The 16,143-nt window shown below is 41.0% G+C and overlaps 1 protein-coding gene across 3 annotated transcripts in view; it reads left to right on the plus strand.

The window, feature by feature from the left end:
* Positions 1–16,143, plus strand: part of L3MBTL3 (L3MBTL histone methyl-lysine binding protein 3) — a 96,914-nt gene that overhangs the window by 20,294 nt on the left and 60,477 nt on the right. Inside the window, exons 3-9 of one of the 3 annotated variants that reach the window (XM_040965378.1) lie at positions 588–704; positions 7,186–7,297; positions 7,670–7,744; positions 9,038–9,197; positions 11,079–11,253; positions 12,941–13,025; positions 15,223–15,314. In XM_040965378.1, the coding sequence (XP_040821312.1) occupies positions 603–704; positions 7,186–7,297; positions 7,670–7,744; positions 9,038–9,197; positions 11,079–11,253; positions 12,941–13,025; positions 15,223–15,314 (801 nt within the window). In that variant the 5' untranslated portion in view covers positions 588–602. The remainder of the gene's footprint in view (positions 1–587; positions 705–7,185; positions 7,298–7,669; positions 7,745–9,037; positions 9,198–11,078; positions 11,254–12,940; positions 13,026–15,222; positions 15,315–16,143) is intronic. The other 2 variants (XM_040965379.1, XM_040965380.1) reach the window with 2 other exon arrangements.

Below are 16,143 nucleotides of genomic sequence, written 5' to 3' on the forward strand. Positions count from 1 at the left end.
ATACAAAATTAATGAACACAAATGTATGTGTACTCAAATAATTCCATGGCTGAGAAAGAAATTCTAAATACAGTCCCCTTTAAAATAGTGGAGGGGAATCTTAAATACCTAGGAATTAATCTAACAAAATATGTGGAATACCTCTATGTTGAAAACTTTAAAACATTAAAAAAGGAAATAGAAGAAGTCATTAGAAGGTAGACTTACCCTGTCCCTGGACTGGCAGGACTATAGGTTCAGAATAATATAAGTGGAATCAGTGTGTGTGTGAGATTTGGGGAGGGGCTAAGGGCATATGGAATTCTGCCCTAAACTTAATAATATTAAAATATAATAAAATGTTAATAAAATATTAATAAAAAGAAAAAGTAACATGACACCTTGAACTCTTTCTCTTGTAGTCATAATTTGCTGAGGAATATGCTAGGAAAATGATTTTTCAAAGTGGTTGATTTTGCATCTGTAGATAAGTAATAACGTGCTCCTACAAATAAGTAATTAAAGAAAAATGAATAATGATTGCTGTGTCAATGAAAACCCAGTTTACATGTGGACTATTTAGTGATACAAATTTTTTCCCCTTCCAGGTGAAAAGATAAACCATGACTGAATCTGCCTCTAGCACAAGTGGTCAAGAGTTTGATGTATTTAGTGTTATGGACTGGAAAGATGGAGTGGGTACATTACCAGGAAGTGACTTAAAGGTACGCTGCTTTTATTACTTACATAAGTTGTGTGTTTTTGTGGGTGTTTATTTTAAAATGAATACATACCCGTGTGAACTAAAAGCATTAAACATAGCGCTGCGTGTCTTATGTAATGCTTAGAGTTCTATAGTGCACTCACAAGATAATGTGAAGTTGCTGATAGATTTGTGGGAGCTTTTGCCACTTGGGTTAAGGTTTGTTTTATTTTGCAGAAATTAGCTTAATAGCTTCCAGGAGGATCATCACAGTTTTGAGTATGACATGATGGCTAAGAAATGCAGAAATTGCAAACTTGGAAGTTGCAGCATCTTAGATTTTAGTAGTCTTAGGCTTTGAAACTTTGAATAAACAGATTCCCTATTTCTTAGTGTCCTTTTGTGAAAAGTTGATAATGTTAAAATATGGAATCAGCAGGACTCTGAACCTTCTTAGATTTCTCTGTGTTGTTTCTTCAGACAACGCTACTTCAGTGCGCCCCTTTTATGTGGGCTCACCTTGTCCCCCATAGCAGCACCACTGCTGCCCGGGACACTGGTTATGCAAGCACCCATCTGAGAAGACAACTAACCCCAGCTCTCATTTCTAATTTGCTTTCTCTCTGATACTATCTCTGGGACCTTGACCCCGTCTATGGCCTTTTAGACTTTGTGTTTGTAGTTGGTTATTCAGGTGTTTGAATTTCCGATCTCCCTACCAGGCTGTCGCTTGCTTTGCCTCGCCTCGCCTCGCCAATGCTTGCCGTTCTGGTCCGTCTGGCATGTATATTCCTGTGTCCTGGTATAGGCTTCTTGGAATCTGATCACTTTCAGTGTCCACTTGGCAAGCGTTTTACCAAGTCTGCCCTCGCTCATCCTCAGTGCTGTCATTTGTATGTTCTGCCTGTCACTGGGAAAATGCTCAAGGTTTTAGTTGTGTTAGGTTTAACCAAGTGCAGTGTGGCAACATCTCTAAGTTTGTTGTAAGAGTAATATTGCTATGAAGCTTAGAGAAATATGGAGGAAAAACTGGGTTTAAGTTCTATGGCAGTTAATCTCTGTACTCTGCAGCTAAAATAAGGAGTTACCTGGGTACTGAGGATTTTAGCTGCTGTTGGGTTTCCCAGATATTCGTCTGGATATGATACGATATGATGTGATATGATATGATATGATGTGATATGATATGATGTGATATGGTGGAACAAGAACTGAACATTTTTTTTGTTTGTTTTTTGCTGAACATTTTTGAGGAAGAATAATTGTTTCTCAGCTTTGATATTGCCAAGCACATATTGGCTACCTGAGCTTTGTGAAATTATTTAGGTTTTCTGTGTTTAAGAATCCTTAACTATAGTGGGGATGTTAGAATCTCTACCCTAGGGTTGAAAAAATGGTACATATTTATGTGTCTGCACACTATATATATATATAGGTACACATAAAAATTTAACAAATTTTGTCCTTTTCTGACTTTGTGATATAATGTTATGTAAACTATATTTCTACTGCTTTGCTCCCATATTTTTCTTGTGCGTTTTTATCCCTTTGATTCTCAGTGGCTTTGAAGAAAATGTCAGTGGATGATGAAATGTTTAACTTTTGTTTAGTTAACTTTTGACAGTAGGGTGAAGTTTCCATTCCTAGGAAATCTGGATTGCATTAAGGCTTTCCGAGCAATGAATTCTAGAAATTATCCTGTTAGTTTTATTAAGGTAATCAGGTAATTAAGCTGTGTAGTGGGCATTAAAATACAGTTTATTTTATGTAACTTTTAGAGTCATCTAAATTAGCAGGGTAAATGGCCATGGATCCAGCTCACTTTCAGTCCCATTGACAGTTTGATATGATACTTAAAAATCATGTAAAAGTTATTTTCTGCTTTGTAACCTGTTTCATCTGAGTGGTTTGATGACTCCCTAGCTGATTGTATTGCTCAGGTTTTCTAGTTCAGTTATGTTTACATCTGAGTTGCTTAAGAGATCTGATCAAGAAATTGATTGTTCACTAAATCAAAGTAGTAGAAAGTTGATTAAATCATGAAATTTGCTCTCTCCCGTCAGATTTTGATATTTTGTAATACTCTGGCTTTTGGTTTTTAGCAAATATATGCTTATGGTGTTTTTGGTGCGCTGTGACAGGCAACTTAAGTTAAATTGGTTAATAGGATTAGCCAATAGCTGAAAGTCAGTTTGTTACCATGGACAACAATTTTTACATTTTAATTATAGCTGTTTTAAAAGCCTATGGTTGACAGCAATTAAGTTTTGTCAACTTCTCTGCTTGAAATTGTTTAGTATTATATTTCCTGGGGAAGTTCAAACATTTTGAACTTATTGTAGGAGGTTGCTGGTGATCTAAACCCTACTTGTCCCTCTGGCTGCATCCTATTTTACTGTTTAGTGCCACTGTGTTGTTTTTTTTTTCTTACCTGACCCAAACCGTTGTTGAAGATTACACTTTTTGTTTTTGTGGTTGGAGACCTGCTTTTCTTCTTCACCTTGGGCTAACTAACCCTTATACAAAACAGAACAGACATCTTAGGGTGAATGTGTGGGAAGAACAGAGAACTTACTCGCTGCTGGAAATGCCACCTACATCTTTCGAGTTCATTCTTTAACCCTTTCAAGGTGGTGATTTCTGTGTCTTATCGGTGTGCAGATAGGGAAACAGGTCCGAAGTAGTTGATTGATTTGTTCGTTTGATTAGTTACTGCTAGAATGGAGTCCTAAAACCAGGCAACTCTCATAAAATTTCCCTTTTGCCACTGTTTTATGACTGAAGAGGAGAAGCATTTTTCATATTGAAAGGGGAGAAAAAAATGTTTACAGGACTAGAGGAGGTAAACATTCATTTTTGCAAGAGGGATCAGGATGGCTTGGCAAGCAGCTGTCATTTCAACTCAAGGTGCCCGAAGACAGGTGGCAGGCTCCGTGAACACTGGTGCAAGATGGGGAATGCCAAAGGCAGGATAGGCAGAAGGACTTCCAGGGAACTGAATAGCCTAAGTAGATGCATAGGCTGAGGGAATCGTATCCACTGTTGTGTTTGAAAGTGTTTTAGTCATTGACAAAACGTTTTTTGTCTACCTAAACTTTGGAAAGTTTTCCATTGTCTAAGCTGTTTGCTTCTGGGCCCGTGTGTGTGTGTGTGTGTGTGTGTGTGTGTGTGTGTGTGTGTGTGTGTGTAGCTGGCTGGACCACCTATGGGACAGGCTGATGACTGGGGTTGTCTTGGTGCTTGCTGAAGCTACCCCCTCCCCGCTTAGGCAGCTTACCCGCCTGAACATTTAATGATGTCTGAAATTTATCCGCAGAGAATTAGTCCTCTGGATCACAGGATTTGGTCTTTCAGAGTTCCTTGGTAAAACGCAGATCCACTGCTGAGAGCAACAGCGTCTTATCTACCAAGAGGAGTTGCCACTTAGCCAAGGGCAAGGCCCTGCAGCGGTCAGGCAGAAATTCAGCTATCACATGGACTGCACTCCAATGCCTACTTTACCTTGTTGTGATTAATATTCAGAGCAGCTTGGTTATCTAACATTTGTCTTTAAAACATGTTGATATGTGCAATTCAGATTTTGAGAGTACAAATAGTAACATAAAAATAATAACCTCCACTGTGTCTTTCAGTGTTCTGTTAGTAAAGATAGAGGTATGAATAGCAAAAGATCGTTGTTGTCTTCTACAGACAAAACTTTATAGAGTTGAATCTACTAAAAGTTTCACTCAAGTAAAGTCAAGCAAAACTATTTGCAACCCTTTATATATTTCAAGCATATTTTCAATTGACTTGGATTTATCTATATGGAAGAAAAAAATGTTGCTTAGTCAGTTGATAACATTTGGTTTGCTTAATTCACTTTGCAAAGTTAGTACTTTTCATATTCTTGATTGGAAAATGGAGCCATTTCACAAAATGTTTATACTGCTTTTAGCTCTAGCTAGGTTAAAAGAATTAATGGTGTTTAGAAGGTAAAGGTGGGCATTTGGAGTAGCGATTGGCATTGCTTAGAACACTTGTAGCCCTTGCTAAAGTTCCTGGGCTGCTGTCGCATAGCCTGGGAAGCAGCAGGTGGTGGTTGAAGAACCTGAGTCCCTGCTGTCCACCAGAGAGCTCTGGATTGAGTTCTGGGCTCCTGGCCTCAGCTTGGCCTAGCCTGGGCTGGTTGAAGGCATTTGGAGAGTGAATCAGCAGATAGGAGAGACCCCCCCCCCCCCACCTCAAATAAATGACTTTTTAGGATGAAAAGAAAAACACGGAGGGCCGGGAGGAGGTGGGGTTTCTGTTATCCCAAAGCCGTTCATTAAAAGCATTACCAGTTTCAGAATCCACGTGTTTAATTGGAGAAAAAAGTTAGGAGCTGTATCAGGTGTATTAGTCTGAATCATGGATTTGGAACTTTGCTAATGTTAGCAGCACCCAAGGGGCCCTGCTTTCCAGCATCTTCTATAGTGGTAATGTTGTGGAAGCATAGTAAATGCAAATTTGGAAGCCAAAGGAATAAGATAGGATACTTTGAAAATGCTTTGAGGTTTTCTGAGTTTGAGGCTGGTGTAGAATATGCTGGAACCTGATGAAGCTGGCGTTGGAGCCCTCTTCCCCTGAAGTATGTGTGAAGATATTTAAGAAAGTTCATGAAAAGTAGAATTAAGAGATGCTTGTTTTGGTGCCAAAAAAAAAAAAAAAAAGAAATCCATTTGTTTTTTTCATAGTATACATTTTCATGAACTTTTTGAAAAATCTAATATATTCCCATGTCATAGTTGTGCATATGTTTCATGGTTCAGGCTTTGTAGTGCATCCATGGATCTCTGATTCCCAAGATTTCCTGGGAACCCTATGTGACATTGTATCTCCACTTTGGAATTAGCTGATCATTTAAGTACTGGCAGTTAATGGTAGGAGATGGAAAGGTGACCTGTTGTACTTAGCAAAGATTACCCTTTGACCTTGAGAGTGGTTTCTCTGTTTTTGTGATGTACTGTGGTTTGCAGGTCAGCAGCAGTCTGCAGACTTTAGCCATGAGATAATCTCTGTGTACTGTGTAATAAAAATAAAATTACTTGAGGCAGATTACAAGGTTTGTTCCCATTTCAAAAATTATTTTCAGATTGATTTTCTAGCACATTATTGTTAATTAACAATTAGGATGTCTTGTTTTTTCTACTCTTGCCAGTAGATGGTACTGTCAGCCTTTTTTTTTTTGAACTATTCTGAGAGTTGATCATTAAAACTAATTTTTTAAAGATTTCTGTTTCCAGGAATTAATGTTATATTTAGCCCCTTTTTTCATGTAACTGGCCATTATTACTTTCAAGACTACGCCAGGTGTCACAGTAGGCGGATGGCACCTAGGCAACCTGGGAACTTGTATCTGGAGAATGCAGTAGGGTGAAGACATTCTTACTTCCTTACATCTTTTGCCTCATTGCCCCAGAAAACATTTAATAGTTGTAAGGGATGATGAAAACTGCGAGTTTTCAGTTTTCACCTGGTGGAATGCTTCTGGATATATTTTGCTTGAGATTGTTCTAATTTGCGATCTGAATGTAATTTGGTAAAAATAATAAAAATAACTAATTCCATTGTCATACTGACTATTTTTAAGTTGGAGAAATGTCTTGCTTAAGTACTACATAGATAAATGCCCATATATACTTTCATGAAAGAACTCAACAATTTTATTATCCCTTTGAGCACTCTAGGTCTTCGTGATCTGCTTAAGTTAGTGAATCCCTGCTGTCAGCCTGTTGGGTAGCACAACAGAGGCACACAGAAAACTCTTTGGAATTCCTAAGTGCAGGAGTGCACTCTGCTGTGCCCTACAGTACAGGGCCCTAGCTTCTAGGAAACTGTTAAACAACCCCTCCCCCCCACCCCCACCCCCACACACACAGTGCAGCTAGGCTGTTGTAGAAACACACTGTGAAAGTTGGCCATCAGGTGACAGGAATTGTTCAATATTTATAATTCCATGAAATCAAAATGCTCTTATGGATGATGAAGTTGGCCTTTAGCCAGTATACTTGGCTCTCTCTTACAGAGCATTTTCACTGTTTTAGAGGACTGGAAGTGAGGATGCTGAAGGATTCTAAAGTGCAGCAAGCCAGGAGGGAAGGCCTGATGCTGAGGCGGGAGGGTTACCTGGCCCATGCATTCTCTTCTTGGAATATAAGGGAGAAGGCTGTGCAGGCTACACTCCTCCTCTCTGAATTAGGTGATCTTGGATGAGGCAACTTGGTTTTTGGAAAAACAGTAATTCTTTATCAAGGTCAAGTGGGTTGGCAACTCTGTTGGACTAGGATCTTGCTTTGCTGTATTCTCTTTCCAAAATTGTAAAACTACAGAGATCTTAAAGTTGGTGGAAAGTTTATCATGATATAATTGTGTAAATTAACTTCGGATATAGTTGCCTAAAGACTGTAATGTGTTGGCTGTTCAAGAATGACAGTCCTGAACTTTTTCCTCAGTGTTTCCTCTTGCTTCCCTGTTGACCCTAGTTTCGGGTAAATGAGTTTGGAGCACTGGAAGTTATCACAGATGAGAGTGAGATGGAAAGTGTTAAAAAAGCAACTGCTACGACCACTTGGATGGTGCCAACTGCTCAAGAAGGTAAGAAAGGGATGTCTTTTTCTCTTTGCTCCCCATCCCCATTTGGAAAAGTTTGAAGTGAAAGAATATCTAAGATGTTACAGTAGATTGGAAGCTGAAAATCCTGGGTGATTTTTGTATCGCATGTTCTTAGGTAGATTTATGTAATGCAACTGAGAGGAGCTAGCATTTATATTTAAGAAATAACTATAGACTGTCTTCTTTCCTAATGCCAGATCTGTATTAGAACGAGGTTGGTTAGGAATGATCAAGTAAATCCATGTTGTAGCCTTCACAGGTGATTTAGCCAAAAGCCTGCCACTTTTTTCTCATCTGCTCCGATGGTTGTAACTAACACCTATATGCTGATGACTCCTAAATCTATATCTCCAGCCCCGACCTCTCCCCCGAGCTCCAGGCCCGTATTTCCACCTGCCTACTGGACATCTCCACCTGGATGTCCCACAGGTACCTCAAACTCCACATGTCTGAAATGCAATTCATTTTCTATTCCTTTCTCCCCTCCCACACCTGCTCTTTCTTCCGTAACCCATATTTCAATTGGTGGTAGAACCATCTACCCAGGGGACAAACAAGGAATGTAGGAGTCATCCTGAATTTGCTCTTCCCATCCCCATATCCTGTTCCTTAATGCTGTTAGTTTTTGTCTCAGATCTGGCCTTTTCTGCTTGTTACCACTGCCACTGCCTTAACTTAGGCTCTTATCAATTCTTACCTGAACTATTGTAGAAGTCCTCTAAATAATCACTTTGCTTCTGATTTCACCCTTTCCGTTTATTCTGCACTCTAAAGTGAGAGGGACTTGTGTAGATTACTTCTTTCTTATTTGACCCTTTGCTGATTCCTTATTGCCTCTTTAGCAAAAACATATGACAAAGATCTGGGTGACTTGTACCCAGACTGCTTGCTCTACCTGCTCATTCTCCTCCACTCCCTTCTTTGTATGTTGTTGTGGCACTGCCAGCGACATAGAATTACATGTAATGTTCCCAACATGTCATGTGGCTTCATGCTCTTTTACCTTTGCTCATGCTAAGTTTTCTGGCTTGAATGCCGTTTCTCATTTTGTCAAGTTGGTAAATCCCTCTGTGGCCTTCCAACCCCTATTGAAGCTTTTTATCAGAAGATCTCTAATAGCTTTGAAATTTCTTGACCTCATCCCAGGCTGAGTGAATCACTTTTTCCTCTGTACTACTTCTGGAACTTGTTCATGCTTCCATTATTGCATGTATTGCATTTTAGTCTAAAACTGGTTTTCTTGCCTCTCCTCTTTTCTAGACTGTGAGCTCTCTCGGGCAAGGTCTCTACTGTCATTACCAGTGTCTAGCTTAAATTGGTAAATGTTTGCTGAATGAATGATTTGTCGGAAATTCAGGCAGAAGCAAATCTAAGTTCCTGAATGATTTGGATAGTGATGGTTCCCAGCGTCTGCTATGTCAAACGCATGATAGACAGATGGTGATTAGCCAACTAAGTAAAACAAATGTCATTCATCATGGAAATTTCATTTAAGGGATATCTATAGGATAGAGTTTCTATAGATTAACAGGTTAATGAAAGATTTCCTGCCAAGCCCAATCTTCCTCTCCTTCCCAAATTCTCTACTGCCATAACTCATTCATTCATTCAACAAACATTATTCTTTTATTATGTTTGCTAACACAATTATTAGAAGAAAAAGTTTTAATGTATTTTGGAGTGTCATCTATCCTGTTTCTAATTCTTGTTTTCCTCTTTTAGTCTTTTCAGAGAAGTCTGGGGTACCTTTCAGGTTGAAGGATCCAGTGAAAGTAGAAGGGCTTCAATTATGTGAAAACTGTTGTCAATATGGCAACGTAGATGAATGTTTGTCTGGAGGAAACTATTGCAGCCAAAATTGTGCTCGGCATATCAAAGACAAGTAGGTTTTTTGTTTGTCTGTTTGCCTCATCCATCTATTAAACGGATTTTTACGTCCACAGTTACAGTGCCTGATGCCTGAAAACACAGAGGTTTGTGCTCCCTGCCTTCAGTCACTCATTCCTGACGCTTCAGGAGACTGCCGAACCAAAGAGTTCGGTCATGCTTGATCCAAACTGTATTGTTACCATTCTGCTGGCAGTACAGCCTTTGCCTTCGTCTTCAGCTTTTTGTTGACATTAATTTGTTCCCTATTGAGAGTATTTAGATTTTTCTGGGCTACACGCATATAATGATACTGATGTTTATGGCAGCCTCGTTTTGTTAATATTTTGGGAATTCTTGAATAACTTAGCTAAACCTCCATGTATAGAATAAAATTCCTGCTGATGGGTAATTGACTGAATGAATATGGCCATAGTGGACACAGTGGGAAGTTGTGTTACAGATTTCCTCTGGGTGTGGACTGAGAGAATCATAAGACAGGGGCACCGGCTGCGCCTGTTTGCGCTGTGTGATACCCCCGATTGGGAGCTGATCCATCCAGGGAAACACTGGTGACCACAAAAAGGTTTTTTTTTGCATATAAAATTGGATGCTATCAATAAATGCCTTTGTATTTGTGTATTCATGGCAGTTCTAATTTAGTTTAATTAACAAGAGCTTTGGAAATGTCTGTTATTGTTGGCCAGTGTTTCATAAAGTTACACATGGACTGTTCAGCTGGATGTGCCATTTTTTGAAAAAGACGTAATTATATATTTGAAAGAGCTACAGAGGAAAAGAGCAAGAGAAAGAGGGGGGAGAGCGAGTGAGTGCTTTCATCTCTTGGTTCACTTCCCATATGGTCGCAATGACTAGTGTTGTGCCAGACCCAGGCCAGGGCTTCTTCCAAGTCTCCCACAAGGGCAAGGGGAACAGGGGCCCAGGCACTGGGGCCATCTTCCACTACTTTTCCCAGGCCATTAACAGGGAGCTGGATCATTAATGGAGCAACTGGGACACAAACCATTGCACTTACAGGGTGCTGACATCGCAAATGGCAACTTTACATGCTGTGTCACAATGCCAGCCCCTGGAAGTGGCATTTTTAATGGCTAGATACTTGCTTTCAAATTTCTTTGAAGGCAGATACATTAAGTAATCAGTTCTTTGGCATGAACTGAATCTTTGCAGACAAATTATAAACCTCTTAGAATTAAATTAACAGGTATAAGTATTACCTATTCCCTTTGGAAATTAATTTACTTAAGTCATGATGGGTGTCACATGTGAGTCCTTTACAAATTCTATATAAATTAGAATTAAAAGATAAGTTTATTTTAGTAAAGTTTTGAGGACCTGGCACAATAGCCTAGTGACTAAATCCTCGCCTTGCATATGCCTGGATCCCATATGGACAACTGCTCATATCCTGGCTGCTCCACTTCCCATCCAGCTCTCTGCTTCTGGCCTAGGAAAGCAGTAGAGGACGGCCCCAAACCTTGGGACCCTGCACTCATGTGGGAGACCTGGAAGAGGCTCCTGTTTTCTGGCTTTGGATTGGTTCAGCTCCAGCCATTGTGGCTGCTTGGGGAGTGAACCAGCAGACAGTTCTTTTTCTGTTTCAGAATCTACATATATGAAGACTTTAAAAAATTTGTGGAAATTGCATACTGTGAAAAATCTATGCATTGCACAAAAACACATTTAATTTTTTATTTCATTTGCTGTGAACATTTTCAAAGACCCAAGTATATAATCTGGCTTTAATTTTCTGATATATATGATATTCTGTTCTTTATAGACAATAGTTCTTTGGCTGGCTAAATATTTTTCCCTTGGCATGTGCCTTTTTTAAAGTACTTTTTACAGTGATAATCAACATGTAGATGTTTGATAGGTATTGTTTCCTGTCACTATTTTGGGGTTATAAACACAACAGAGATCCAAAAGAAGAAAGGGACATAGGAGAAGACAACGAGGAGGAAGATCCTAAGTGTAGTCGGAAGAAAAAACCAAAATTGTCTCTGAAAGCTGATACCAAGGAGGATGGAGAAGACAGAGATGACGAAATGGTTAGTATGTTGTGGGGATGCTTGGCGTGTGGGTAGGATCCCTGGTTGTGAAGTCCTGCCCTGGAACCTGCTAGCTACAGGACTATCCACGATACTGTTAGAAAATTGCCCAGCTTCCCTGTGCCTCACTGGCCTGTTTTCCAGATGGGAATAACCTATAATATGGTCCCTTTCCGTCAGACTGATAGTAGGATATTGTAGATTTTACTGCTGGCATGAAAGGTTTTCTTTTCTAGCTGAATCTTAAATTCTTGACAGCAACATGCAATGCCATTTTGGTAAATTGCAGGCAGACCTCATAAAATTATTTGAGTAGGTAGAAAAATGCATACAAATATCAGGTGTGTTTGGAGAAAAGTCATTTAAAATATGCTAATTGAAAACACAGACATCTTACCGCTGAAGTACATATTACTGATTCTCTGTGATAAGAGATGTTTGAGATGTTGAAACATTTTGCTTAAGATCAATACTGAACAATTGTTTATGTGCCAGTCACTCTTAGGAACCGGGACTTACTGGATGAACAAGATGAGAGGACTGGATTACTCATTATAATGAGAGGACATTATATTCTTGTTAAGGAGACATATAATAGCCATGCAGAAGGTAGAGGAGAAAGAGCTGCGAGGGATAAGTGCTGTAATGAGAATGAAAATGAAATGTTGAGATTCCCTAGCTGATTAGAGTTGAGGTGTTTAGAAGTCTTCCATAGGAGGTGTCTTGGATAACATCTTCTGGACAATGGGGAGGAGACAGATGAGAGAAGATGAGGGGTCCTAATGAAGGAGAAGGTGGGACAAGTGGTGAACACTTCCTGTGCATGTTCTATGTGAGCAAATGAAAAGGAGAGAGACAACATAGCTGAGTGTTGTGAGCTAAGGGGAGTGGAGTAGGATGGAGTTGCAGAGGCTGGTGTGGTCCAGAGTGATGGATTGTCATTGTATTCTAAGTAAAAGGAGGTCTCAATGGAAGTAAAAACAGTCAGGTTGATGTTTTGAAATGATGACAGAAAAGCAAGAGTGAGATCAGAGAGACCAGTGTGGAGCGTATTGCAATAGATGAGCCATGTAGGTTGCATTTGGAATGGATGTCACGAGTAGGCTTGTCAGAGTGTGAGGAAAGAGAGCAATTGGGGCCATGCAGATTTTTGAATTGAACTATTGGCAGGTCATGCTACTTACTGGAACGGGAGGGAAGGATGAAGTGGAGGATCAAGTTTTTCAGCTGTCTGAGATGGCTGAGATGCTTGTGATGTGAGTTCGTTAACTGAGTGAGGCTCCCATGGGCAGAGGGGTTGGGAGTTGGTGTGCAGACATGTGGAGATGCTGCTGTGGGGAGTATTTGGCATGCAGCTGACCCAGGGTAGTGACCAGATAGAGGCAAGTGGCGACAGGCTGGAGGAGACTGACCAGCAGCAAAACCTGACCGAGCAGTCACAGAGAGTGGGGCAAAAGGCGTTTCCAGCAGGAGAATGTCAGTCTTGGACATGTTTTCCAATGGTAGTGACCTCAGGCCAAAAGCAACATAGTTCTGACGTGTACTATATTCTTATTTCCTTAAAAGTCACAGAGTGAAACTGAAGCAAAGAGCAACAACCAGAAGTGCTTGCTGACAGCTCTTGAACTTTGCATTGGTGCCAGTGACACCAACTTTCAAGGTCCTAATTTTCCTTTCTTGGCTGTAGGAGAACAAACAAGATGGAAGAATCCTGAGGGGTTCTCAGCGGGCTCGCAGGAAAAGACGAGGTGACCCGGCTGTCCTGAAGCAGGGTGAGCTCATGAACGAGTTTTGCTGGCAGTTTGATGAAAGTGAAGTTGGTGCAGGTTAGGCTTGCTTGGTCTTCAGTGTCTGATACATAGTTACGGTTAAAGTGTTGCTTTGGGTTTTTCTTTGGTTCATTTTTCCCAGGAAAAAATAAGGTTTGTGAGGAAGTAAAAGACTGAAGATTATTTTCAAGTATATTAGAGTAACATCCTTTTTTTTGGTCCATCAGGTCAGTGGTTCCTGCTTTTGTGTCTTTATAAAATCCCTATTCTTGCTCATTTCCCAATATTTTGTTCTTTTTTTTTTTTAATATTTATTTACGTGAAAGCAGAGTGACAGAAAAGGAGAAAGTGAGAGAGAGAGACAGAGAAAGTGATGCATCTCTCATCTACTGGTTTACTCCCCCAAATGACCGCAGCATCCAGGCATGGGTCAGGCTGAAGCAGGAACTCAATCCTGGCTTGCCATGTGCCTGGCAAGGCCCCAAATATTTGGACCATTGTCTGCTGCCTTAGCAGGTGTCTCAGCTGGAGGCCAGATAAGCAGTGGAGTAGCCAGGACTGAACCTGGTGCTGTCATACAGGATGCTGATGTCATAGGATGCTGTGACATTGGCCCCGACTTAGGCCAAAGCACCACTTCCTGACATGGTACCTTTTTTTCCTTTTGGTGTTTCCCAGACAGCATTTTATTCTCATGAGGAATCTTGTGCTTATGCTTCTCCTTGAATATTTGGCTAGATGGATTTATTTCCCTATTCCTTGGATCGTTTGCATCGATGCCTCAGTGTCCTACCCTTGGCTTTATGCTGTGGTTTGCAATATCTGTCCTGCCAGTCCATCATTTTATATCTATTCACTTTGCGCTGCACAGCCCTCAACACAGTCATATTTTCTATGCAGATCAGTCCAATGAGCCGAGTACTCCTCTCTTATTTCCTCAGCAGGAGCTAGAAATACACATTGTGCCCCCTTAATCTGAAATGGCAGAATCTAAAACTCTTTGAGTGCTAGGGTAGAGTCTGTGCAGTTATTCCAAAGTTGAAATGCTCTGAAACCTGAAACCCTCTGGCTCCCAGTAGTTTGGGTAATTCCACCTGCTTTAAGCCTACAGCCTCGTTTCTATGTCTTTCTGGAGGTGGCCCGTACTCTGCTTCAAAACATTTTGCTTCTCCAAACTCTTCTATCTGTTCCATTTGATGTCTCCCCTGGGTGAAATCTCATATCCCCGGCTCTTTCAGGATCTCACTCTCTCAGTTGTCCCCCTCCCCCTGTCCACTGACTACTTAGTATTATGTTTTTCTCTTTCTGCACTTCAACAGCCTGTGCCAATCTCATCTTCAAAATAACCTTTCCCCTAGTGATCCTACTGTAGCCATTATAGTCTTTTCTTCAGAGCCGGTTTTTTGTTGTTTTGTTTTTTGTCAAATTAATCCAGAATAAAATTGGTATGAACTGCCTGCCACCCGATTTTTGTCATGTTAGCATGCCTTTTACATCTGAAAATTTGGCTTGCTCTGTTGTCTCGTTTCGCTCTTCTCTGCCACTAGTAGCTGTTCCCTGAGCATTCAGTGCTTGGTCCATTTCTTCATCTCTAGAAGCTTGTACTTCCTGGAGCTTCTGTGATACTAGTCTTTATGGCTTCTGCTTGTCTTCTGTGTTCTTTCTTCTGCCCTTTTTCTTTCTTCTTTTTTTAATTGCAAAGGCAGATATACACAGGGAAAGAGATATAGAGAGGAAGATCTTCTGTCTGCTGGGTTAACTCTCCAGGTGGCCACAATGGCTGGAGCTGAGCTGATCTGAAGCCAGGAGCCTGGAGCATCTTCCTGGTTTCCCACGTGTGTGCAGGGTCCCAAGGCTTTGGGCTGTCCTCAACTGCTTTCCCAGGCCACAAGCAGGGAGCTGGATGGGAAGCGGGGGCCACATGAATTAGAACAGGCGCCCATATGGGATCCCGGCACATGCAAGGCGAGGACTCAGTCACTAGGCTGTCGTGCTGGGCATCTTCTGCCCCTATAATTGTGGTTGTGTATCATAGTTCACATCTTAGTTTTGCTTTTTTCGAGGCGGAGCCAGGAAGGAAGACAGAGATCCTAGCCACAGGAGTGAGAAAGAGCCAGGCATTGTTGTCAGGGACGCACGAGAGCTCACTAACTCCATCATTGATTTGGAATTCTTTCACTGAGTCCCATTTGCTTCGCAGGTTTGCCTCCTAAAGGAAAGAAAGCCTGGTGCTGGGCGTCCTACCTGGAGGAGGAGAAAGCTGTGGCAGTGCCGGCGAAGCTATTCAAGGAGGTATGGGCATTTGAGAAACTTGTGATGGTGGTGCAGCTGGGGTACTAATGGGAATTAGCGTTGTCATATTCACAGGAAATGTGACTTAGGATAATTTCGCAGCCCTGCTGGTTTTCCCATGGTATGAGGGCAACCTCCAGGAGCAGTGAGCATTGTGGTTCCCCTCCCGCCATGCTACACTCAGGGCACTGGCTTGCACACAGACTCTTCTCTGAACGCTTGCTGAGCGGTCGGTTACAGAGAAACTAATCACAAAGCAAAGCTGGAGTGAAATGTCATGTCAGCGTCATGACCCTGGGAGGTTTGTGTACCTTTGCAACAAAACACTCAACAATGAATGCCTGTATTATATCCCTGTTGGTGAAATAAAAACATTTTATTATAAATGACTCAAAACCAATGAAAAGTAGGTGTGCGTGGGAGTTGCTGTTCTTGGCCTGAGAGGGGTCAGTTAGCGTGTGCGGCTGAAGGAGTCGGCAGGGCTGAAGTGTCTGCTGCCAAGTCCCTCACTTGTTGTAATGGGGAAAAAGGACACCGACAAAATGTAAGTGAATGGACGTGGCTGTGTCCAGTAAAACACTAATTAAAGACACCAGGAGCAGGCTGGATTTGATGCACAAGGAGTAGCTTGCTAACCTTTGGTTTAGACTATTTAATTTAGATTATTTAGTCATGACATACCATAAATCTGCTGTGGATAACTTATCTGTGCATGGACATAGTAGTTTTTACAAAGTGATGAGCAGTGAATATTAGATTGATATATTTACATGAAGAATATTTAACATAAAATTATGTATCTGCTAATTACATAGTAACTTGTTCTATA

Source organism: Ochotona curzoniae, unplaced genomic scaffold, assembly GCF_017591425.1.
Source record: "Ochotona curzoniae isolate NIBS_2020 unplaced genomic scaffold, NIBS_Ocur_1.0 scaffold_3890, whole genome shotgun sequence".
In the NCBI taxonomy this organism is placed as follows: domain Eukaryota; kingdom Metazoa; phylum Chordata; class Mammalia; order Lagomorpha; family Ochotonidae; genus Ochotona; species Ochotona curzoniae.